The sequence below is a fragment of the Syngnathus leptorhynchus genome, chromosome 20 (genome assembly GCF_054491065.1).
Source record: "Syngnathus leptorhynchus isolate UIUO chromosome 20, UIUO_Slep, whole genome shotgun sequence".
In the NCBI taxonomy this organism is placed as follows: Eukaryota; Metazoa; Chordata; class Actinopteri; order Syngnathiformes; family Syngnathidae; genus Syngnathus; species Syngnathus leptorhynchus.
In genome coordinates, this window is record NC_141214.1 from 4,232,103 (window position 1) to 4,259,008 (window position 26,906).

General features: G+C 42.9%; 2 protein-coding genes across 2 annotated transcripts in view; one reads left to right on the forward strand and one right to left on the reverse strand.

Moving 5' to 3' along the window:
• The window catches only part of sox4a (SRY-box transcription factor 4a), a 191,876-nt gene that overhangs the window by 11,722 nt on the left and 153,248 nt on the right, over positions 1-26,906 (reverse strand). The window contains exon 13 of the transcript XR_015069230.1: positions 3,763-3,847. The gene's annotated coding sequence lies outside the window, so the exon portion shown is untranslated. The remainder of the gene's footprint in view (positions 1-3,762; positions 3,848-26,906) is intronic.
• On the forward strand, positions 121-1,454 carry med10 (mediator complex subunit 10). Its single transcript, XM_085901186.1, has 4 exons — positions 121-514; positions 588-671; positions 752-854; positions 922-1,454. The coding sequence occupies exons 1-4, from the start codon at positions 393-395 to the stop codon at positions 1,018-1,020; spliced, it is 408 nt and encodes a 135-aa protein (XP_085757312.1). The 5' UTR covers positions 121-392; the 3' UTR covers positions 1,021-1,454.

Genomic DNA, 26,906 nt, shown 5'->3' on the forward strand with positions numbered 1-26,906 from the left:
TATATAATATATTTAAAAAATTATACATTGAGAAGTGAATTAGGTGATGATGCTTTGCTTCCTGATAAATATATAGAGATTTTTTATGGACATTTTTGTTAATACATGAATTAATATGTTAATTTAATATTAATTTGTTTGAAGTTGAATATAAATAATGCAGATATACGGTCTTTTTCCATTCAGCAGCACGACATTGTGATACAGAAACCGACACCCCTTCATTGGTTGTCACTATGGCAACACACCAGAGCCCAGCAGCGATTGGCTGCCGAACTGCCGTAAAGTAAAATGCACTTTAGCTGCGCGAGCATTTCTGGCTAGCGAGAGAAGTCCGCTTGGTTTAAGGCACGTCGTTTTAAGCCATTTCTTATATTTAGATTAACATTTAAATGGCGGAGAAAAATGAAAACCTCGAGGAGCATCTCGAGAAGTTTGTCGAGAATATTCGGCAGCTTGGAATTATTGTCAGCGACTTCCAGTCGAGCAGTCAAGCGGGACTCAACCAAAAATTGTGAGTCATGTTTAAATCGACGCGTTGTAAACATCGACGGACAATAAATTATAGCGTCATTTTCTTTTCACAGAAATTTAATGATCACGGGACTGCAAGATGTTGAGAAGTGCCGTCAGCAACTGCACGAGATCAACGTACCACTGGAGGTCTTTGAGTAAGTTGTTGACCTTACCATCGTGTACTATGAATTATTATTATTAGCATTATGTATTTTGCCTGTGTGATATTTTACAGATATATCGACCAGGGTCGAAATCCACAGCTGTACACAAAGGAGTGTTTGGAGAGAGCCTTGGCCCGCAATGAGCAAGTTAAAGGAAAAATTGACACCCTGACGGTAAGAAGTTATACAGTAAACCTGTCACCATGACACAAAAGTGATTTACAGGCTTCTTCTGTTACAGAAATTCAAGAGTCTTCTCATCTCTGAGCTCGGCAAAGTCTTCCCGGAGGAGATGTTGAAATATAAGGCAATACATGGTGATGATGCTCCATCCTTGTGACTCCTAGAGTGTCACCTCAGACTAGTCAACCTGTGACATTTACAGTACATTTTAAACCTCGGATCAAGAACGAGAATCTGCCATCGCAACCAGACTGTGCCAACATTGAAAGTTCATTTAAATGGAGTGTGTTGGTTGGACAAATGTTCGTTTGTGCATGTCCTTATTGCATGGACACTATATTGGCAGCAGGGACAAATTCAAACTCCATATTGTACATAAGCTCTTTTCTTAAGTGGTGGTACTTATTTATATTTTTTTGTAATAATTCATAAATCATATAGCAACAACACTTGTACATAAAATTGTTGCTCAGGCTGTGATAATTATGAATGCAGGATTATTATTATTATTATTTTTTTTTTGGACCTGCCCAGCATCATGTCTGCGCTTCATTTCTATCCTGTTTGTATTAAAGGTTTTGTAATTGTAAACTCATTCTTCATTTGATGCGTAAAGTAGCATTCTGTTCTAATACTGTATATTAGTGAGCTGCCTTGCCAGCGGACGAAGCGTACCAAATCCGCAAAGTGCTGGAAAAATATGAGCATGATGATGAGATTTCACAGGCTTGAGAGGCTTTTCTTTGCAGCCTTGTCTTCTATGACAACAGGATTTCCGTTTTAGAGCCTTCTAATAAAAGTACGTACTGATAATGGCCACCAATATGAAAAGCTCTGATAATTTATTTCATATCCGCTGCCCTAGTATGGTATAGCTGCCTTTTTATGTGCAATAGAATTATTATTTTTACATTTTTTATATTTAAATCTTTAATTATTATTTAATTTGAATTTTAAAGCTTGGTGCATTCAGGCTAGCATATAAAATCTCCAACAGTGCCCTTAGATTGCGACAGGCACACAAAAGCAGTGCAAACCACCTTTGATGTTCAATGCATAATGTCTTTTGGATGCTAATGCTAAGCAGTGAGTAGCCCCTGAATCCGAGGCAATTTGTTTGCACGGGTGAGGGTCGCCCATCTCCCCCTTCTTCTCGCATTGTGACCAGCGCCTGTCTCGCCTCAGCTCCGTGACTGTCATTCAACTCCTCTGTGCAGGTCAGGAGGCGGACCCGGACCCCCATCTTCCTTCTGTTGCATTTGTCCCCATGGCAACAATACCTTTTTTTTTCCCCCGCACTCTTTCTCAACACTAGACAATGCTATGGGCTGCGTAGGTTTGTTGAGATGGGGAAATATTCAAAGCTACAGTGAACCCCATACCAATTTCACGTTGAAGCAAGCCGTGGATGAATTACATTTATTTGACTTTTTGGTTTTATCGGCTGACTTGGATTATCTGTAAAAAAAAAAAGACCTAAACAGAAAGAAGTAAGCTCATCACTTTTGTTGTAGGAATAATTTTTTTCTTTTGGTTGTTTTTTGAGTCGTGATGGGCTCCGTTAACCGCTTCCCAATGAAAAGCGTCACGCTCGACTCATTATTTGTCATTTTATGCAAATCAGGAAGTGATTGTCAACAATTCATTGTCAGCACTCCAGTGAGCACAATTTTGGCTTTACGCACGTCACCGTGAAAAATCCTACATTCACGCTGAATCCATCTGTTTGCACTCATCTATAATGACCAAAAACGCACACATGGGGCCTTCATGCGTCACGTTTAGTTGCAGCCGCTCACTGACCCAACGTTAGCCATCGGGAGAACAGATTGGGTGCGTGAGGGTTCCGATAATAGGATGATAAAGGCGCTAAATGAAAACCATAAATCAGAGCGATGATGTCTGCCGCCTGATGTTACTCGCACCTGCCCCCGCTAAGGACCCGTCAACAACGACTATGGAATTACGCTGCTTAAAAATCCTCGCAGATGGGCCTTAATAGAAGGAAAACAATAGTTTGTCATGCTTTTATCAAGCGTGCATACAAAAGCGCTCAACGTTTATTAAATGCATCTGCAGCCAGCCTAATTTGCAGAGGGAAAAACAAACAATGCGAAAAGCCGAGGCGGACGCAAATGAATAAAGGATGAGAGCGAGGAGCGAAGGGAGTTCTCATCATTTCCCTTTGGTTTAATTAAGTCTGCATATCGTTTGCCTCATGCCGTGCCATCTTACGACACAGTCAAATCGGGAGCCCTGACTGTGACATTTACAACAAAGCCCGGCCACTGATGTCATCTCATTGTCAAGTTGAAACCTCTTTTGCAAATTAGTCCAACCAAGAAGGCAATTATCCGCATTCCGCTCTTACTAGTTGGGGTTCTAAATGAGTGATTCGATTGAAAATGTGGGAAGGCCTTCAGTGGATCTTCTCACAGTCGATGGTCATTGTAATATTGGTGTTTGCCAGAGGCTGTGATAGTGCCTCGGGCGTTTTGAAGCGGGGTGCTGGGGGGGGGGGGGTGATGGGAACATTATGAAATTTTCAATACAGAAAATGCAAGTGAATGTGGTGGGCCAGATCTGAATAAGGCTTTTATGGCCCACGTGGTCAAGTGGACCGTTAATTTGTTTCTTGAATATTTTAGCCTCTAGTCAGCTGCGACCTCCAACCCCCATTGTCACCCAAGACATCTTATCCCAACGGACACACACGCTCCATAAAACTCTAGCACCCCACCAAAACACCCTGGGCGAGGTCAAGTCATAAATGCCAGGCCGGCTCTCCCCCTTCCCCCTCCCTCTTTTTTTTTTTTCCTTCACCGTCCTCCCTAATGTGCTGCTCACACTGGATTGAAAAAAAGATATCACAACTTGAGTGTGTTTGCCCACAGCTTACCCGACGACTTGGAGAAGGCCTTTCTGACTTCAACGCCGATCCGATGACATTTAAAAACGGCCGTGCACGTCGAACGATTTATTCCCTAGGAGAGAATACAGAGAAGAAAAGTATTTGTATTAAAATGCGCAGACAACATCCTGATGTGAATATGAATCATCGGGCTCTGTTTTGCTATTGATTTAATATTTTTTTTTATGATTGCGGTGGTGTTGACGTGCACTTAAAAATCTTCAAAATAGTCCAACTTTCAAGTTTTTGCGTCGAGAAGGCCACGCTTGAATAAACTTGGTGTGGAAGAACTTCTGTCATGTCGGTGACCTCACAAATGTTCTTCCGCATCAATAGGCTCAAAAATAGGACTCGGAAAAAAATCCCAAATCTTGTAGAAAGTCTTTCTCGAGCGGCGGATGATGTTACGGCAGCAATGGAAGGACTGACTCGATATGAAATATTCAAATAAGATGTCATAATGGCTCAAGTGCTCCTCTGTGTGCTTGGATAGTTTGCCGTCTGTTCTTAAATATTAATATCATTACAACAATTATTCCTCCGTTTAAGTCTGATTGAAAATAAACAAAGTCATCCCTAGAAATGACTACGAAATGCAAACCGAGTTCACATCATGAGCGGCTTAGCCGTCGGTAGTGACAACACTGGCTTACAAGTTACGTAACACCGCGTCACAAATGGACTTTCGAAGCGGGTTAAAGCTGGAAGCGCATCTTTTGCTAGGATAATTCTAACCTTCAGCCTGTGAGAACAGGAAACGTACCACCACTCCATCACTGAGCACATTTGGTGAAAGTCAGTCAGACATAAAAACAATACACACTGTTGTAAGTCTCTCGTGTCGAAACTATGGCTTAATCCTTTTCCCAAAAGATAACAGCTTTGCATTTTTTTTTTTTTTGCCCAATCCCTCCTCCTCCCTCCCCTCATTGATTCTCCCAATAACCCATTTTTCACACAATGAAACGCTAAAACAGCAGTGTAGCAAGGGAGTTTTTTTTTTTTGTTCTCACCCCCAAAGCTAATCTGTTAGCTGCTGACTGGCACTATATACTCAAAGAGGCCTCTTTAAATGAAGTTTTTCTCTTTTGCTGGAATATTCTCGGGGGGATCTGAAATCATTAGCCCCCTTGTAAAGAGCTCGATACAAGTAGAGAACATGTGTTGTTGCTATGACGAAGCGAGGCCATTACAGCCGAGGCGTCTACGTGAAGACTTGCCAAAGGGTCGGACGGCGTCTATATTTAGAAACGGGAGGTCACCCTCCCTTCCTTTACGTGATGGGAACAAGACGGGATGAAGATGGATGAGTCTCCGCTCGAGAAAATTGACCTCTACATGACAATGTGCTTTTTTTTTTATCTGATATTTTTTCAGTAGATTCGAAACCAACCACATTCAGACAGTTGCTTGCATCCGATATAGAAACTACAAATCAGCGCTCAGGAGTGAAGCCCCGACTCCCTCTCGGCTTCTGAATTCTCCACCCAAACACAAAAATGGATCATAAAAACAATGAACTCTGTTTTGTTTCACTAGGGGAGGTCCTGACTGGACTCTCTGGGTCCATGAGCCACTTTAGTGCTGACGAGTTGGCGTAAAAACCCCAATTCCATTTGCAATGACTCACTGCCACAAAGCACCACTGGGATTTAGCTTCATAATGGAGGAAGAAAAGAATTAGCCCGTTGGGGAAGAGATGGTATACATATAATATGGTAGTGCAATAAAGCCACCCCTCCTCAGGTCATGTGACATAGGGGGGTCCATTATGTGTTGATTGGTGGGCGTACACACATGCCCGCTCTAATCTTTCTCCCATTTTCACTTCACATGCCATCTGCGCAATCTACGTCACGATACTATCATGAACACATCATTCGCATTTCGTGACGTTTGTGTCAGGGCATAATGTGACTCGTGTCGTCTCTCTTTGAGTCACCGGGTGAGATCTTTCGAACACACACACACACACACACACACACACACACACACACACACACACACACACACACACACACACACACACACACACACACACACACACACACACACACACACACACACACACACACACACACACACACACATATCCTAAGCTTATGTAAGTACCTGTGCGCTACAGTAGGCAGAGACAGAAATAAACCTAATAAGGGGCTTAAATAGACTATCACACACACACTGAATGGAGCTAAGCTTCTTTTTCTCGTCACAAAAATCATCAATGGAGTGTTGAGGGTTTACCGCCATCTTGTAATCCAATGAATTCACTTTATCGAGAGGCATTAAAACGGTTTGATCGGTTTAAGCGTTTTTTTTTTTTTTTTTTTGTACAATTCAATGGCAACGGTCCATTTTAGGGAAAAACTGCCCGTCGCCAGACAGGAAATTTTCCGATGACCCGTCTCCTCGCTTTGGTGACTCGGCTATTTGGGGGGGGAAAGGCGTGACTAAGCAGAGACACACCGTTGTGCTACAGCATGGTTATTTTAAGATTACATCCTCACATCTCTTCTTAGAACTTCTTAATTAGTCTAGTGAGAAAATCACAGGTGACTTTTGTGTCCTAATACTTTTGTCTACTACGTTGTGTATATTAATGTTAGCTCCATCCAGACACTGAGCTATGCAAAAAAAAAAAAGAAAGGTGAAGATGTCGTTGTCAGAGGGGCGGGGGAGAGCATTTGAGAACTTGCCTAACACTATGAAATTATCATGCGATACATATCTTAAATTAGCATACATCAGATCAAACAGTTAGACTCCTGAGCCATTATGCAGCCAGACACACGTTGGCTGTCAAGCCCGTTTCACTCCTAATTATCATATCATTAGCATAGCACTGCTTCTCGCAGCGATGTCGGCAATTTTCTCGACACTACACACCGGGGGGTGACGGATCTGAATGTCCGTCCATCTATCGAGCTATCAAATACACTCTGATTTCCGCCACCGATTAATAAAAAGGGGAATAAAAATGTGTGTGTCACCTTGAGCAGAAAACAAATTTTGGGGAAAAAAAACAAATTCAGCTAGTATCTCGAAGATGAGCAGACACAGCAGAGTCCTAACCTTGCACATTTAGATCAGATACGGAACATCACTCTATTTATTAAACCTGATTTAATTTGCTGTTTCTGAAATACAATCAAATGGAAATTAATGTCGTGTACTTTTGGGTTTGGATGCCGAATCATCCAAGGACTCAATTCCACATATATATATAATTCATTTGATACAGGGTAAATATTTCATGACCCGGGACTGGAATCGGCCTCGAGTTTATTTCCGAGCATGGGTCAAACCTCAGCGGAAATCAAGTGAGAGTGTACCAACAAATCACATCTGCCAGCGGCTTCTATGTGCTGCAATGTTGGATTCACACGAGCAAACGACAATTTAAGATGTTCCCGCCGCCGCTTCCTTTCCGATGACATCTAATTGGAAGAAAATCGCATTGTGTTTGATTCGACATGTTCTCCGAGAGAGGTGAAGAAATTCCGGACTGGCGAGCCGACGGTACAAATCTATAAGAACCGAGTTAGTCAGATCAAACGTTGTTACCTAATAGAGATTTAATTACGTTACACGGCTGCAGTGAGTGATAGCTTAGCACGATAACAAACACATTTATAAAACGAGATTACATCCACTCTGGCAATTTTGTTTTTTTTCTCGTAGAAGTTGAACCTTTTTTTTTGTGGGGAATGTCGCTACCTCACCAGGGACACCATATGTCACGTACTAGCTTCACCCCGGGGTTCACCTCTTAGGTGCAATTTTCTCGGCATTCAGATAAGCTCTCGGCCGTTGCTATGACGACAGTGAGGGAGGGATGGGGGGGGGTAATGAGGTGTCGCCATAACGCTACGACTTACCGCTGACTCCTGACCGTCAAGGCCGGTGAGAACACGGAGCCCGGGCGTAATAATGCTGCCAGAGCTAATCTCACGACTGGCTGGTTAAACCCTCAGAGGAAGTCAACCCTGCAGAAGGTGTGAGAACGACAAGCAGTTTGTTTTTTCTGATGCTTGTTCAGTACCGATCGAGAGTTTTTTTTTTTTTTTTAAGATGGGTCAAGCATCGTGTGATTCTTTGCTGTTACATGAGACGGTGAATCTGGGTCAGTCTGAAAGGCAAGCATCGAATGGAGGAGTGTGACTCACAAGTGTTTTTTTACGCTTCCAACATGGCCGCAATTAGATAGAGGCGTGTGCAGCGTGCGCGCAAATCACTTTTGGCTGCCAGCCATGCGACTTGAATGTCAAATGATATCACTGAAATAACGGTCAAAATAAATGAAGAATAAATAAAAATATATGGATGAAGTTTACAAAATTCAAGTAGCCTTAATACTTTTAGAGGTAGAATTATAATTAAAATATTATAAAAAATAAAATAAAAAATTAATTATAAAATTTTATAATTCATGAAAATTATTGTATACCATCATTTTATTTTTTTCATCATTATTCATGTAATTTTTCTGCTCTCCGTCTTTTAGTGTACATGTGTCACACATGAGACTCTCGCCTGTCTGCTGGGCTCTCTCGTTTGATCTCGCCCTCCTTTTCCATCCCTTCGCTCTGGTCCACTTCAGCGTATCCCTGTGAGTCATCAAAGACCATTCTTCCCCCCCCCCCCCCAGGCCCCACCCCCCGCTGGCTGCATTATTGATCAGAGCAGCCGAAACAGGCTCGCCCTTGCGACGACAGAGCACGCACACACGTAAAGTGGCTCCATCAGCCTGCTTTTCCTCCCGGTGGTGTTTTATGTTAGATAAGCCCATTAAGTGAGCTTGCACAGTTCGCAATGTGAGGTCACCCCGCCATTTCACAAGTGGATGTATTGGTCAGGCCTCCAGATGGAGTAGAATGTCATCTCGTTATAAACGTTTAGGATACAGGTCGATAATTTTACCGTACTACTTTTTTTTTTACTAATCTCATCCAAAACTATAAAAGACCCGCCTCCTTGCATAATATATTCTATTTCAATAATAAATGATTCACATCAAAATGGAAAAAAAAAAAGCCTCACTAGTGTTTGCACATTCTTCAGATGAAGGGTGGTGGTCTTCTTTCGAAACTTCCTTCCGACCTCCCCCCCCTCCACTTCTCACTTTTTTCATCTTTTTTTCATCCCCCCTCACTCCAGACTTTCATTATTAACAGCCTTTGCTCACCATCCTCCCCATCCATCTCAGCATCGCCAGGTGCGGCACAAAGAAAAGCCCCTCACCCACCCAACCTTGATTCCTCTCTCTTTTCCTTCTCTGTGGGCGGCTGAAGGCTGCCAGTCTGGAAAGCTACCTCCCACCCCCCCACCCCATCCCAATCCCCCCCCGGGGGACAGTGAGGTATCAGACTATCCCACTGTGGAAGCGATCTGCTCACCAAGGTGAGGGGGCTTCTGACCAGATCTCATCACTCCGCCCACTCATCTGAAAGGAGAAAAATGGGCCTTTACTGATTTTCCTGTAGTGCTAAGCACCTCTTTTGTCTTGACTCATTGTGATTTGAAACGGGTCCAAAAACAATCTCGGTTGCGGATTTATGAAAGGCTTGCGTTAGTCTTATAACGGCAGATGCCACAGATTGTGATCCAAATATTTATGATGATGAGGTTCATATTATTAACCCCCTCATTAAAAAGGCTTTTAGACAAACGGTGCTCAAATAAAAAATCTCGGGCTTCGATTGATAGTTTTTGTCTGACTTTCTAAATCCTTTAAGGAAATATAATTAATGCATCACACTCTGCAAATATAAAAAATAAAATAAATAAAAATAAAATATACATATATGTCAAATATAATGATATTTAAAAACATAATAAATGTTCTTTTTAATAATAAGATAATAAATACATAAAGATAATAATAAGGTAAATATAATAAAAATCAAGGACTACTTTTGCACCGTGTATTTAAAAAAATATTTATCATCTGACAAGATCCCCATTATTCCATCTTGATCCCATTTTGTCTGCAGCCAAAGCACACAATGAACTCATCCGGTTAACAATGCACCAAACTAAACTTGACTTTCAATTATTGTACATCATATTTTATAGTGACAGTATATTATCTATATATGTAAATGCCTACATGGAAAACAACATCATTAGCCATGACTGATTGCCACTCCCTTTTGTTTTCTCCACGTTAATAGCGCTTCAATGATAGCGGCACATAAATCACGTGGCTCCCTTCGGAACAATGCGTGAATATTCTTTTGTTTGTCTCAATCGCTCTGCCAAAGTCAACATTTTTCTTCCCACCAGTCTTCACTGTCATTACGCCGGTTTTGTTCAGGGCCCCGCTTAGACTGTCGCACGCTGATTACAGCCTCTCTGTTTCCATAGCGATGGCGAAATCTATTATGGTCATAAATAGAGCAAAAAGATGGATGAAAGGGGAGTACAGCACTTCATTGGAAGGCTCTCCTCCTCCTAAATGCTCACTCCAACCTCATCAACGCAACACTCAGCAATCATTTGCCAAATGAGCTCAACCTTTTCCTTTTCCATAAGCTTAGCAAACAATAACGTGAACCTGCTTTTGTCTTTTTCCACGTGGGAAGCTGCAACCTTCTCATCCCATGACTATGATGTCTCATTTGTGTTTCTGAAGCAGCTAATTAGTAATTTAGTCGATTTGATGTTGATTGCATTCAAGTATTTTATTGTCACATTTGATGCATTGGTTTTTATCGCCCTGCGCCGAGTAGATTGATTAAGTTGGTTTATATATTAAGTCAGGTGCATCATTTAAAAAGAATTCCCCGGTATCATTATTCTGTCTGCTTAATTTGCTACTACTTGATAGGAATCGTTTTCATTTCCATTCGAACTCTTGGGGGCTCTCGTTACCGTGCAAGAGTGATGTAAGAGGATGCAAGAAACGTTCAATTAGGAGGATTTAGAAGCAAAAAGTGGCACTTTCTTGAATAATTCAAAAATGGCTGCCTCATTCATTTATTTGCAGGCACTGAATTATAAATGTTGTCGGGCAACATTCACACTGGTGGATTGTACCTTTTGATTACATCTAGAGGGGCCACGGGGGGGATTTTACTATCAGCACTCTTCTCTCCCGATAAAAAGCAAGCACGACTAAACGAGCCGCTGAGTCATCGCATCGAGTTTTTTTTTTTTTTTTATGGGAAGGGGCGGAGGTGAGTGTTGTCAGCTACTTGGGTCACATAATGAAGTCATGTCGTGTCGTGTTGCAGGGAGCTGATGATGTCATCGTGTTAGGAGTTGTTCGACTAAGAGTGGGTGATATTATTTGGGAGTGGATTGTTTTCACTATTCAAGGAGGTTCGGGATTGGTGGACATATGGCGGTGGGTCACGTTCTCATCTGGACAATTTAAAGGGAGACGAAACCCCCAATGTGTTCCGGGTTTGTGTGCTCATGCACCATGATAAATACTTCCTCCATCTGCAACGCACGCTGCCATCGAAGAGGGCGAAGAAAGGTCACGTTTGTGTGTGTGCGTGTGTGTGCAGGTGGCTGAGCTAAATCCTTCACTTGCTTATCATCACAAGTGAAATTAAAAAGAAATAATACACACCATAAGGCTTTTTGCTTGCCGTCGGCAATTTCCTTGTCATTTTCAGCAGAGCGGAACGAAACCGAGGGGGAATGAGTCAAGAACTGAGTCTGCTTTTTTTACTTTTAACTCTTATAGGGAATAACGACGGCAAAAAAAAAAAAAAAAAAAGATGGAGCTTTTGCACCTGCCAAAAGGCAGATCAAACCAGCCTTGAAACAATACACAATGGGCTCTTATTTACCTGGGCGCTTTTTTTTTTTTTTGTCAGGTTGTGACGATCTGCCGCTCCCCTGACGCCCGTGTCGTCCTCTTGTGATTAATTGTGACATGCAGCAGTCTGCCGCTCAGATGGATGACCCCCCCCCCCCCCCCCATCGTGTTCTTTTTCTACGTCTGTTGCTGCGTGTGTGGGCGGGTGAGCATCTGTGCTTTTTATATTTACATTACGCTGACAAAAATATTGAGACACAAATGTAAAAATTGAACATAACAAAACTTCAGTCCTAATCAAAATGGAATAATAATATGTTTGAATTGGCAGACTTGTTGTGTATGCGGCTGTAGCAATGCTGGTGTTTATTAGTTTTTAGCTTCATTAAACAGGAAGTTGGATTTATAATTAATTTCCTGTCTCAAAAGTCTGCCAGACGGATGAGAGTGATTAGGTGGGGGGGGGGGGAAATGAATCAAAGCTGCAGAGATTTGACCTTTCTCCATCCAAATACGAATCACTCAGAATTTTTTTTTTCTATGATCATCATTTTATATTAAGCATGACGTGGTGCAGTTTGAAAACCAGGGCAGGTTGTCATGACAATAAGGAGAGGGGGGGGGGTCAAGGACTTTGGTACAAGATGCCCTGGAATACAGCAAACAGCCCTGGAGAAGATTGACGGTGGGTTCTCCATCAGTCTTTGAATAGCTGACAGCAGATCAATAGTCCAAGAGGCACGACAAAGCGGCCACATGGCTTTCTCTGATGCTGTCCCTTCTATCTTGAACCTAATCTCCCTCCTCCATCTTGCTCTTCTCCCTTTGACCCCGCCTTGCATCCTTCACATCCCTTCCAAAGAGATGGAAGGGCTCTTATCTGGCATCGAACATGGCTGCACCTTATCTGTTGTCTCTGGAAGAATGTCGGAGCGAGGTTTCAAAAGTGCACGGGGTGATTCTGCTCACTTGCAAATGGCTTTTTATTCCGAATCCTGGAAATGTCCTCACTGCTCTGTGTACTGTAGAAGCAGGAATTGATTTTATGACAAAACAGAAAATTTGATTATCAGTGGCAAAAGCCCAGAGGAGCACGATTATTTTCAGTCTGCCTGATTTAATTCCAAGTCATCGTTTAGCAGTAAATCTTGGAAGTCAATGGAAAAAAAAAACAAATCTCTGAGCTGTAAATACATGTTTTGGACTTGGCAAGTGCTTTTTTTTTTTTTTAGGAGCATATTAATAGACTCATGCTTCAGATCACATTTGAGCAGCAAACCGCAAACATACGGCCCAAAGCAAACGTGGCGCCACGTGCGTGTTTCTCTCGCATGTATGATACCTCCACTTAGTGAATAATGGATGAGATGTCTACCCGTGTGTTTCGGTGACAGATGCTCTCTTCTGTCATTCATCCAACAAACACACACACACATAAGCACACACACACATGCATACATCCAAAGGTCACAGAAGGCCATCGTCATAACAATATGGCCGCTTGGCTAATCAAAAGATGCACACTTGTTTTTCCTCCGCCTCTAAAGTGGCTTTTGAGAGAAGGAGCACGCCCGTATCACTCCTGGCTTTGGTTTCGTTTTCAAGCGAACATCAGTGGCACTAATCAGAGCATTGAGAAGAAATCAAGATGAGAGGCTGGAGAAAATAAAATATCTCCTGGCGGGGAGCGTAGCCGTGTCATTTCCTTTACCGGCGCTACTTATCGGCGCTATTGATCTAGCGCCTCAGCGGGATCAACGTCGCGTCTCGGGTGTGTCTGGGAGGAAGAGGAGGCGGAGCCAAACGGAGGAGAGATGAGGAGGACAGGACGTGAAGAGGAGACGGAAAGGTCAACGGAGCTGAAGAATAATGATAAGGTAGCAACTGCTTGGGTAGAATACACAATGGTCTCTGAGTAATTCGCAATATCCCAAATGCAATATCAACCAGAATGTCAAGTTTAGGTTTGTGGTTAATTAATATATATTTTTAAATATTTGCAATAATGTTATTATAATAATAATAATAATAATAATAATATTAAGAATAAGAATAAGACAGGAAGCCAGACAGACAAATCTTATGGGGAAAGACATAAGGAGCTTACTGTATATTATTATGCCAACTTAATCATTTCTGTCTCACAGGATTTTTTTTTCCATCACAGTGCCATCTGCTGGATGTCCCCCACGAGCACCAATTTAGCAATCACCATTGGGGGAGGAACTACCAGGTTGGAAAGTGAGGTCATAACTGGACATTAAAGCGAGCAATAGAACAAACGAGAGGAGAGGGAGGGAAAGGTTCCCCGGTGAGCACTGCCGACGTCAACTCTAAGTTGCTTTTTTTCAAAGCTACACCTCAGCTTTGATGACTTCCCCCGCGGCAAGCACATAATGAAGGTTAGCCCCGCTCCCCGTCGCCAGTAATGCATTGCAGCGCTATTTATTAATCGAGCCCAAGGGCACCAGGAGAGCAAAGCCTCAGCGTGAATCAGGGACTTAAGAGTCTCAGATGATGGTCTCTGGTCCAATAACTCACACGATGGTAGCAAAGCACTACTCGAGGAGCCACAGGATGGCGTAAAAGCACTACTTTGGTCGAAATGAAGTTTTTCAATTCATGTCAAGCATATTTAATTAAAGATGCTGCAAGATAGAGGCAAATCACTACTTCTGTCTAAATGAAACTCCTCAAGATTCCTAAGATGTCAGGAGGTGGCAGCAATGTACTACTTTTGTCCTAGGTCCACTGCAAGATTTGTTCAAACTTTGACACAAGCTCTCAGGGGATCATCATTTGCCAAAACAATCCAGCTGCTCGGCTGTAACTACAAATATTAATCATATTTAAATGTATACATGAGCACTTGGATGGGGTCCAATCATCATCCACAGTAGGTGCTTTGGTTTTGACTGGTGATGGACAACCTCCGGCTGTGACATCACTGATTAGGACGAGGGGAAAACATTCCGACCCCCCGAGAAGCATTTATGCTTACGTGATTATTTACGATACAGCGGACATGACTGCAAGCCTCCATCAACTTACACACCGTCGTGGTGTCGCATGTGATTTCTCAGCCATGCCGTGAGGACGCCATGCCAATGACGGCGTGCTAATGTGTTGGATGAGCGTGGAAAATGGCCTTTGATAGGTTATTATTGGCCCAAACTAGCCAATTCGTCAGGCCATTACGCGCACAAACACACAAATACACAAGGGAAGTCTTTTACAAAGGGCTTCTGTGTAACCGCTGCTGTTTGCATAACAGAAATGAAATCAACCATGAAGCCTCCAGAGGTCACATTTCCTCCAGACAAGGTGAGAGCAAAATAAGGATGAGGGAGGAGACCATGTGATGGGGAGGAGTTAGATAAGGAGTGTGAAGAAGAGACAAGGGAGGATGATACCATGATATGTTTTAATTTTATTTCTGTATGTATGTGTGCAAAAAGTACTGCTGTCACTTTAACCCACATCGATCATCAGTGTGTTCAGTATGCTTCAAAAAAAAAGAAAAAACAAGGTTGAGTATTCCTTCTGATTCCCCTTTTGCCCTTGAGCGAAAACGCAAAAACAGTCCAAATGTATTACAAGACTGCCCTCTTGTGGTTATCTTTGGAATTATTGGAAAAGTTTAACACGTTTTTGATTACGATTCTGCAAATTTTTCTTCACAATTATTGTTTTAAAAGTACTTTTTTATTTATAGTGTAATAGTTAAATTTATTTCTATTACTTTATAAATATTAGACACTTTTATAGGATATAGTCAGATTTTTGGGGGGATACAAATACAATAATAATCATCAGAAATGTGTACTTTATTATTATGCTTACAGTTTGATGCACTACACCATACTAAGAGCTGTTTTTAATACCTTGCACTTCTCGCATAGCGTAAAATGTTGATGCAACTCATACAATAAGCCATGTGTACCTAATAATTTGGCCTAGCCAGGGAGTTCCACCATTTGACTTCATCAACATTGCCACCAACAGGCCACAAGCGCAAAAAACAACTGTGGTATTTTTTTCCTCAGCTCTGCAGATGGCAGCAGAGACTTAAACCCCCCAAACAGCACCTCGAGACTAATATTTATGGTGCATGTGTGTGTGTTGTGCTCATGAGGTGAACAAGGGTGAAAGGTTGGCGAATCTGCAAATAATGAGCCATAATTAGGGTTGCATGTTTAAACACACACTAGCTCGGGGTAATTTGGCACCCCTGAATGAGATTAACAGTGGGGAGGGAAGAGATGAATAAAACCCCTCTTGCAACCAATTTGATTCGGAAATAATTACAAGTTAGTTTGTCATTAATACACAATTCAAATTCTTTTCAGCAAAAAAAGAAAAATCTCATTCTGACATGCCGTGCGCTATCAAATATTCTCGGCAGCCCGCAAAAACCATCCGCCATATTCTCCCCTCTGACTCGCCACCGCCTGGATCAGATAACGCCCTTGAAGTCATAATAGTCAACTGTTTGAAGTGCCCCCCCCCCCCTCCTCCCTTCGTGGCAGTCTGCAAGAACTGTGCGGTGTGCCGGGTGACCGGGTCAGGGTGACTGACCGTCATCTCCATATAGGCTGTAGGCTACAGCTGCTCCTGTGAGATTGGAGCTCAAACACATGGATCGGCCCTTAGATAGGCTTACATGTATGTATATATTGAATGATATGGATGTGTATATTTATATATATACATATATATATATAAAATTGGGTTGCAATGCTTTCCAGCGATTCCCTTTTTAATATCCTCGAGCCACATATGGTTTCATTGCTACGCCTCTATGGCACGCTGTCATGCATCTTTGTGCCAAGCTAAAGTCGGATATTTTTTATTTATTATTATTTTTTTTTGGAAGGGGCAGAATCAATACCACACAGTGGCAGGCTCTGCTCTGAAATGTTTTACGAAAGAGACAATGTGAACATTATCAGTTTGGGGCCGTGTTCGATTTGATTCCATTTTTCTCGATTTCATTTCACAACCTCCCGAGATGATCTAATATTTGGAGAAATAAATCAAGCACAAATATCTATTTTAACAACGGTGATTCTGTGAATTACAATATCGAATGAAATAATGAGGTGTGACCTCATATGATGAATTTTTTTCCATCACCATCGCTAAAATTTACAGTGCACACATCGGCTCTATTTCTGTGAGAGTGTTTATTCCCCGCATTTATCCTCGCGTCTTTTCAGCACATGTCCAATATTTACCTTGGCCTCATCACTATTCATAAGCTGTTTTTTTTTTTTCTCTGTGTGTGTTAAACACGCATGAAGTGATGAACAAAAGTATGCATTTGCCCAGAGTGTGAAACACTGACTCAGAAAGATGACGAGCGATTTGTCTTGTGATCTAAAATGAAAAATCTTGAAGTCAACTCAAAAATATTGTCTCATGACCACAGGCACCATATGTGTGCCTATATGTGGTCTAAAAGGAGCTACGGCACTCTAATGACTCCACTCTTACTACTTCCAACCCTGCAGATTGACATTTAAAGTAGATTAATAATTGAGAAGTAACATTTGCGTCAGTGTGTGTGTGTGTGTGTGTGTGTGTGTGAGAGATTATGGGAGCAGATCACACACACACACACACACACACACACACACACACACACACACACACACACACACACACACACACACACACACACACACACACACACACACACACACACAGAATTGCTGGAGTGCGGCCATTTTTAATGTTATCAAATTATATTATTCTGAAACGTACACACTCCTATTTCTCTCCGTGATGTCTTTGCTAACTTCCAGTTTGGGAAAAGCAGCCGAGCGACGACTCAAATCAAATGCCTTTCTTGTTCATGAGTCTCCATTTTTCTTTTGGCTAACCTTCTGAAATAGTTCATAACCCTCACCTCTGAACCGCCTCGCCCCTCTGAGGCAAATGAGGTCACGTTGAGGATTAAGCCCCAAAATGGCTGCCCTTCTGAGCTGTTTATCTACTGACCTTTTATTAAAAAAAAAAAAAAATAATCTGCTTCCCAAACCTGAATGAATACTGTCTCAATGGCAAACACAGGCAGAGCCAATTAATCAAAGCCGCGTGTGTGTGTGTGTGTGTGTGTGTGTGTGTGTGTCGCGCGCCACACAATGTGTTTTCACACTGCGCAGTGTTGCTTTAACCTCTCCCAGACTTCTCCTGGCCTCCCCAGGAAAAGAATCACAACAGACTTAGGTTACACATGTCTTACAGGGTGTGCGCATCTGTGTACGTGTGTGTGCGTATGGTGCAATACCCTCAAATTTAACAAGGATTAACTTTGTGTTTTCCTTTCATCAGCTCGCAGAACGATCCCTAAAATATGTCCGAAATCAAATTGGGACAAGCGGCGCCCTGTGCAGATGTTTGGCCACTAAAGCCCTCGTCTACCTGTGAGCTTCATTCAACAGGGACAACACCCCTGGCCACTCGCTCACACACGAGCGTAAACCTCTCGTCATTACAATAATCTCTCTCAGTCTTAGAGCAAAAAAAAAAAAAAAGGAGACTCTTGGAACTTTCAATTAAACCAGATGCTGTAACCTTAACAAGAGACCACCATTGGTGATTTGAGTTGAAAAAAAAAAAAAAAAAAAAAAAGATCTTACTCATATGCATGCACATGTAGTCACACAAAATGGATATTTGAACACATAGGGTGCAGCAACACATGTAGACATGTAATATATATTATATAAAAAATAATATTACTGCACATAAGTGAGCCTCTTGAAGTAGTTGGGAGGATCTACAAAAAAATAAAATAATAATAATAATAATAAAACACTGATATTCATTTTAAGTTGTCTATAAGGAACCGGACAAAAAAAAATCCTAAATTAAAAATCTTGTATTTTGCTATTGGACTCAGTTCATTGAGGCTGCAATAATTGCTGTTTTGCTGAACTATATCAGGGCTGGGACAAATCTCAGAATGAGCGACTGGACGGACGGCTAGAGAAAGACAGAAAAGAAATTGGAGCAAATGTTAGCAGATTTCCACCAGTGGCATGTGTGAACAAAGCTCTGTCAAGCCTGAGGGGATGAACACAAGGGAGACAGACTGTCATCCCCCTGGCTATCAATATTACATTACTGTCATTCGGACCAATTGTGAATGTGAAGAAATGTTCAATCCCGATGTTTCTTCGCAAGGCTTCCATGACCGAGCGTAAAATGAGTAACGTACGTGTTCGTGAGAACGCTGAGCTCCATGTTTAGGGGCTGCGTGGTGACATACAGCCCGGTGAAGTCATGTCTGACTCTAAGAGAGCATCATGTGGTCAACATGTGGAGCTGCTTTAAAACTGGATTACAGTCCGTCGCCACGCTTCGGCACAATGTGCCGACTTATTTCCTGATTGATTCCAAGGTTATCCTTTCTAATTGAATCAAGAATTTTTTTTTCCCACAACACTTTAAAGATCAACGTAGAAATTAAGATTTAAGGCTGCGGTTGTTGGGGAGAAAATTCAATTTAAAACATTTCAATTAAAGCTTGTCATACTTGGAAAACTTTGAAAAAAAAAGTACAAGGCAGCAGTTATTATTTTATTGACGGTGTGTCAATCTGCTGACTGCCAATCAAAAATCGACCACGGCTGCTCTTAGATTTGTGAACGTACTATTTAAATTGGATGGCAAGCATTAGTGATGAAATTTTAAAATAGATGAGGGACATTCATACATATTTATGAATCCTAAAAGGGACACCAAGGAAATATGGAAATGAAATTTTCCACGTGCATTCTTTTTGTAATCAATTGCGTTCAGGAAATCTCTGAATTCTGACAACTTTCGAATTTGCGACACAAATCTGACAGTTTTTAATCGTAAAAATAAATAAAGACGCAAACGCGTCTTCAAGGTGCGCAAAAATAAATAAATGCGTGTAGATATATTTTTGCACACGGCTTTTTGCATATAACAAAAACCTAATATAATATTTATCCTTTTTTTTTTTTGCACACAACTTTTCCCCATATAAAACTTGCAATGTCAGAAGAAGAGGACACACGCGGCCGAGCTGTTTTCGGAATACGGCGGGAATGCGGACTCCTCGGTGGAGCGGTGTGCAGAGGAAGAGGCGGTGCGGCGCCTGCCAAGAGCGTTGTTATTCAGGTCCACGTGCCTCGGCATCTGTGTCAGCTAATGAGAGAAACTCAGCTCTGTTTCATGTGGTCTCCCCGGACTGGGAATTAGCATCTCCAAAGACAGACGCAGCCAGCGGGATGGAGCGAGAGAAGAAGGCAGGGAGACACTAAGAAGTGGCGGGAGAGCGTTAAAAAAAACGGGGGAAAAATACACATGATGGACGGGAAGGTGAATATAAACACGACCTCCTCTCACACACACACGGTGTAGCATATTGACAAGACGGAGTTAAGTGAGGTGGCGGAGTGTGAGACGGCTCTTAATAGGTCCCCGATGGACCCCTGAGATGAGAGGCCGGCCTCTCCGACACAGGAGGAGAGTCCAAGGTCAAAGGTCAAAGGGCAACGGATCGGTGCGAGCCCACCCTTCTCATCATCCACCTCCCCAGTGCCTCGCCCACTTGAGCGCCTGATGATTATTAACACGTTAAAACACTTAAGCGGCGCTGGGAGCAGACGTACCCAGATGAGAAGGGGAGGGAGGGAGGGAGGGAGGGAGGGAGGGAGGGAGGGAAGGAGGCGCGTATGCTAATGATTCGCTTGGTATAAATCGCTAATCACCTCATTGGTGCCACCGTAGGGACGCGAGCGCACTCCCGTTTTCACACAGACAGAAGCAGCCACGTCAAATTCATAAATATTTCTCTTTCGCGTTTGTTTTTCAAAGATACGCTGCATATTTAACAAGCTGCTACCCGTTGTGTGCACGCCTGGCCGAAATTGGCTGGCGGCGGCGGCGGCGAGTAAACTGCGGCAGGTTTTTTGTATACTCAAGCAGGGAGGCCCCTCTCATCTGTGCTTAGCCCAGTAAATGGCGAGTGATTGAAGGGTTTGATGTGCGACGATTCAGCTGGGAGCTCGTCTGTCTGCGCCGAGCGGCTCGCTCTCCTAATCGCTGAAATGAGCCAAAACCATTTCCAGTCCCACCAAAAAAAAAATGCAATCACACTAGCTTAAACCACTCACAAAAAAAAAGCTTCCTTATGACAAAAATCAGATAATGAGGGATATGGAACAGTTAAAAGCAATGACGAGCCCAAATAAATACGCTTATGCATAAATGCATGATGAAGCTTCAAATGAACCAAATTTGGAATAGAGGAAAGAATTGAAAGTCGACTCTTCTCCTTTGAGAAAGTTTTCGATTTTTCATCGAACTTGCGATTGGAGCAGGTATCGTTAACCTTTTCACAAAATAACATTTGAGTCCCATTATGAAATCTACAGCTGAGGTGATTTCCATTGACCCTCCATCTGTCCAAGTTGCTAACATGCAGGATTTCAAGATGGACCTAATCCTGTTCTGCCATGGTGTGTGTCAGTTTCTGTGCATATGTGTCCTGAGGGGGGCATTTTGTGTGTGTGTGTGTGTGTGGGGGGTCATCTGAGCGGCTGCTAGGGGCGGATCATCCAGTGAAGTGGTCAAACATCCCCAGATGGATTTCTAATAGCCTTAATCCAACAGGTCACCATACGAGACCCGGGTTCTCTCTCGTCCTGTTACCCCGACAACCCATACCTCTGCTTCCCCCTTAGCTTGCTTTCAACTCTCCCTCTGCTTATCTAACCTCCCACTTTCCTTCCACCCCCTCCGACTTTCCCCCCCACCCACCCACTGTCTCACTCCTGTCTTTCCAGGAAAGCAGCGAGAAGCTAATGAGGCCTGGCTGGCATTTATCCATCCCACCATCCCCTGGTGTGTGTGTGTGTGTGTGTGTGTGTGTAACTGATCTAATCATCGAGTTAATACTATAGTTGTCTGCATCAAAAAAATAACCGTGAACGAGGACAACCGGCAAATTAACGCTATGATACGATCGTCAGCAAAGTCCGACGGGAAAACCGTTGCGGAAACGCAGTGATGCTCCATTAGAAATGAGAATTCCGAGGCGGCTTTTCAAGGGTGGAAATCAGGTTTTCCGCTCCATTTAAATGTTCCTTTTTGCAGGGAGCTGCATCCCATTTCAGATTGGACATCCACGCCATCTCTCTACGGACTAACCAGATGGGAAATCATTCCTACTTTTCCCCGTTGTCCCGGAAACACCTGTCGGGAAGTCACCCGAAGAAGCAAAAAAAAAAAACGGAACCAGACTTCAATCACACACAGTAAAGTTGAAATTTACCTTTCCCTAACAGAGCAATGGAATCAAGAACTGCAAGGAGTTTGCAGACAGGTCGAGCTAATGAGACATTCCGAGACATTCCGAAGAAGGACGCGTTTGATTTCATTTAGAGGGCGGACGCTAATACGGCGGCAATGGGATGAAGACGGGGAGGACGTGCCGCACACATCACTGTGACAGTCATTAACGTCAAGTGACAACTTCTCTGCAAAAGTAAGGGAGGGGGCGAGTCATGCGCTATGCATTACACCAACAACAGGTTCACTCCAGCTGAGCTGACTATGTTAATATTGCAGTATTATTCATTCAGAGCACAGACAGCTGAAGGTGTGATGACCTCAACGGGTGACAGGACTAATTTACCACCATTTGACCCCGCCTGCCTGCAGACAGCTGCTTATGTGAATATGTGTATGCAAATGTGTGTGTCCATTACCAATCATCTCCAAATAATTGTCTTTTTTTTTTTTTTTTTTTGCATGCATGCACCTGCCCGTCAAATACTTCAGGCATGCCACTTTCGGGTGCATCAGAGTGCGTGATGTGATTTGCATAGAGGAGACCAAAGTGAATGATGTCAGTAGACAACACAATTGTATCCGGTAAATATCATGGCGGAAAGGCGGCCGGTTAATCGGCAGCTAGCAGGCGTCCATCAGCACCTGGAACGTAATCTATCCCGGAAGGAGCCGGAGACTTCAAAAGGGGGGCTCGACTGTGGCAGGTCTGATAGCTTTATTTACATATTTGAATTCAAATTGGACACTATGTGGCTTTATTCTTCTGCCAATCATCTTATCACCCCCCCCCCCCCCCTCAATATTGCTATTAAAAAACGTCCGGCTTGTTTACACAGAACTAATAAATGTAATTATATTTCTCAAAATTAAGTTTGGAGAATGTGAAATAAATGGCGTTTAAAAAAAAAAATCAATGTATTCATTCAGCGCATCCAACATGGCTGATCAATGACGATCCCTTGGCTTGGCAAAATGCAACGTGTTGGCCCACGGACTGTGATACTCTCCAAATATGTCTTTCTCATTCACATCATTGCTTTCTGTCCCTCTCTCGCTCTCTTCTTTCCTCTTCTGCCTGAATATCTCTCTCTCCCACACTCGCTCACCCTCCCTCCCTCCCTCCCGCTCTCTCTTTTTCTTTCTCCTCTCAAGCGTGGAATCATTTAATTATTGCCTATAGCTGTTTTGGCAAGCTATTGAATGCCCACCTCTCAAAGACTGGAGGAAACAATTTACCCCGGGATATCACATACACACACACAAACACACTCACACACACAACTTCAAGGAGTGGATTTATTACAGCAGAAGCGGTTCAGAGAAATCCATCACCAATTCCAGACTGAGAAAATAGTTCAGGGAGAAAAATAAGATATTAAGAAAAGCAAAAAAATCTTTTGGGTGGAACTGAGAACCTGGAATAGTTTTGCATATATTGAGAATGCTTTTTTTTTTTTTTCTCTCCATACAGATAAGGCTTATGCTGAAGCTCTGTGTGTGCGAGAAAAAAAAGCAGGGGGGGGCACTGAGACAGGGGGGTGTTAAAGTAATGATTACATGTCATAAAACATTTAACTCCCCATTAGAAGAACAGTAGGAAGTGATTTATTTAGTGCCGTGGGTTGGTCTATTGTGATTATTCAACTACTATTACCTCAGCATTTTTTTTTTTTTTTTTTTACAAATATAGAAGTTATGCATTTTGGAAGGTATAGCCACTCATGACACCTAATGTTTACAATTCTCAAAGTGTGAGGACACATTGAAAGGATCGGAGACGAGGAGAATAATGCGACACAACAGGCACCTATTGAGAGGAAATCAATGAACCACCTACATTGACGGCATTGTTATTGCACGAAGGCGTCTGGAAGGGGAGGGCCACCCTTTAAGATGACGTCCGCCGAGTACTAAAAAGCCAAGACGTGGCAGAAAAGGTGGATGAAAGCGAAAGGCAAGGCCGACAGTGACGACGGGCTGTAAATTTTCAACAGTTCATTATGGGGCTGATCAGAGAGCGAGGCGGTTCAGACAAAGGGCCTCAGTGTTGTTAGCCAGCTCCATCAGTGTTACACCGGGGTCAGCGCTTTAACTCACAGCCAATGAATAACCGGGCTTTCAACTCGGACAATGGCGGCCCGGCTTTCCCCGGCCTCAGTTGGGTCTCGGCTATTGTCGACGACTCCGAGCGGGGAAGTTACCAATCTGTAGGAGCGGCCGGGAGTTAAACGACACGCTGGATGTTATTTAAGTTGACCCCCCCCAGAGAGGTCAAGAATACTCCATCATCACTATGTCATTAAAAATTCAAGTGCGCAGCTAAGAATGTGCGTTCGCTTACAGGTAGCGCAAAAATCCCGACGGCAACAATCCGCGTGAACCCCACGTGTCGGTCCGGGGCGCACGTGCTGCATTTCAATGGATTTTCAAGCCAATTACGTGAAGCTTCTCGTTTAATTCAAACCGGAGCCTCTTCATTAAACTGCAGGTGGAGACGCGTGCGCATGCATTTTTTTAAGCAGTAAATAATGAGGAGGAATTTACATGCATACAAACCATTCAGACCTGTCGCAATGCAAAAAACGTCACTGGAAAGACAAAGAAAAAAAAATTCCGACATGATCGGTCATCATAATATGCGCATGTTAATAGGTACATTTATGGTAAATAAATAATACAAACAACTCTTATTATGATAAATAAACTCGTAATTAGTCACTGAGCTACAAAGGCATTTTTATGCAGCATGTTGGAATTATATTCCACGCATGTACCGAATAAAATAAAATAAAAATGTATGATGTCCGCCAATGAGAATTCATGACTGGTCACTGCCTTGCTGCAATTTAAAATTGTAATTGTTCGTATTGTGTACAATGTATTGTGTTTTGCAAAAAAAAAAAAAAAAGTGTGGAGAGTCTCTGCTTTAAACTGCGTCAACATTCATTTCCATTCCTAACTGTCACTCAGATAGACACACACATGCACACACACACATTCAGTCATCATCAGTTGACACCCCGAGTTGCTCAGGTTTCAATACTCAGGCTGGGGGGAAAAAAAAAAAAAAAAAAAAAACCCTCCCTGTCTTTCGCTCACTGTGACAGTAGGTGTCGCATACTAATGTGTGTGTGCGTGTGTGTGTGTCTCAGGGGGTTGAAACGAGGAAGTCCTCTCCCATTACTTAGTGCCCACCAGCTGGGCAGGGGCAAGGGCTACAGCAGCTAGACAGATGGTACCGTCACCCCCTGCTCACACACAAAGTAAAACACACACACACACACACACACGACTACATCAACACAATGGTGTAACAGTGAGGAGTGAGGAGGAAGTCATTAGCTCGGAAAACCGCAAGATTCCTTATTGAACGAGGGGGAGGAAGAGGAGTGAAGGAGGTAGAAAGATAAAGAGTCTGTGAAGAGGGGGGGGTTGGGTTTGATTTTTTTTTTTTATCCGAAATTCAGTTCTGCTGAGGCAATCTGTCATGGTTGAAATAATTACTGTGGTCTTGTGCGAATGAAGTGATCTGTCATCGCCCGCCGCATTAAGGCCTCTTCACAACTGCCCTCGCGTCAGAAAGCAGAAAGTGAGACGCACGCCACTGTGACGTCTTGATATTTCACGAGTGGGAGGGGGGGGGGCTGAAGTCTGCCTCCTCCATGATTTATAATCCAACTTTGGATGTGTTTTATCAGTAAGAGTAGAGCGCCGAACTCGGGTCTGGTTAGGTCAACACGGCCCGGTTGTCAATTGTAACGCGTTTGGCTCGGTGTTGAATGAGAAAACAAAAAAGAGGAGGGACGGTGTAATTGCACTTAAACTGCTGCTCCTGGACTAATATTTGTGCAAGTGGTGAAAAAGAGACGTTGACTTGTGAGCCGTTATTGGACTGGCCAACTATTCGGCGACGGGCACACTTTGCACTTCTCTGACGTGGATTTAGTGGATTGAAATAACGGTTTGACCCTAGACCACCAAACCCAGATCACATGACCACGCCTCCTGCACGGACGCGCACACAGACGGACAAATAGACATACAGTCTGTCATATTTGCGTGCGGTAAACAAGCTGTTCAAGCCGGCAAGCTGAGTAAACCCGAGACAACAGTGTGCTTAATGAAGTGGGCCGCCTCCCAGCACAACATCTCATCATCGCACGGGCTCAAACAAAAAAAAAAAAAAACACTCGAGCGCTAATTGGCAGAGCCGCCGCGCGGAATGCACGCTAATTCCCCTTCATTGTCACCGGCGCCATCGCCAATGTTTTTTGACCACCTATGTCACATTTAATCACTCGATTTACACAATTAATTTAGAAGTTAAACAATGGGGTCTTTTTTTTTTGGAGGTCAAGTTGAAGGTCAGACCAACCTCGACGCAGGGCGGAGATGTGTCGAGCGAACGTGGGGTTTAGGAGGAAGTTGATAGAGCTTAAGCGTGAGGAGCACACACCCAAATGGCTCGTGGTCAAAGTCTCAAAAGTTACTTTGGAAAAACCCCAGCGCACCGCACCTCTCACTTCAGTTTCATGGATATGTTTGTTTTACTGTACTTTGGGGTTATTGGAGAAGCAAATATCTCTGACTAAGATAGCCATGACTGAGGGCGGATTTCAATTACCAACGATACTTTTTATATTGATGGAGCTAATATTTGGGAGAAAAAGGTCAAATGTGGAACAAATAATAAAAAATAAGGCTGTTTTATTAAAAGCCAGATCTACTTCAATCTAATCAGTCTTTCTGTCGAAGATTCAAACGTGTCCGATTAAATTCCAGCACGACTGCAGCAAAGCGGTTTGTGTTTTCCGGCATTAAAAGGATTTGTTGGACAGCGCTCGCTGGCTCAGAACAATAGAAAAATGAGAATTATGACAACTTTCATTTCCCCAAATATTAACGTGCTCTGAGTACTGTACACATTTGAGTCCGTGTGTATAATATTATTCCGAGCGGCGTGGATTCGATAAAATCCAAAATAAATTCAAAACGTGTGCACTGGAGTCTTGTCGAACGCTGTGTA

Coding starts and splice junctions, on each gene's coding strand:
- med10 (XM_085901186.1), top strand. CDS start 393: ATGGCGGAGAAAAATGAAAACCTCGAGGAGCATCTCGAGAAGTTTGTC. Junction 515..587: donor GCGGGACTCAACCAAAAATT/GTGAGTCATGTT, acceptor TTCTTTTCACAG/AAATTTAATGATCACGGGAC. Junction 855..921: donor GAAAAATTGACACCCTGACG/GTAAGAAGTTAT, acceptor CTTCTGTTACAG/AAATTCAAGAGTCTTCTCAT.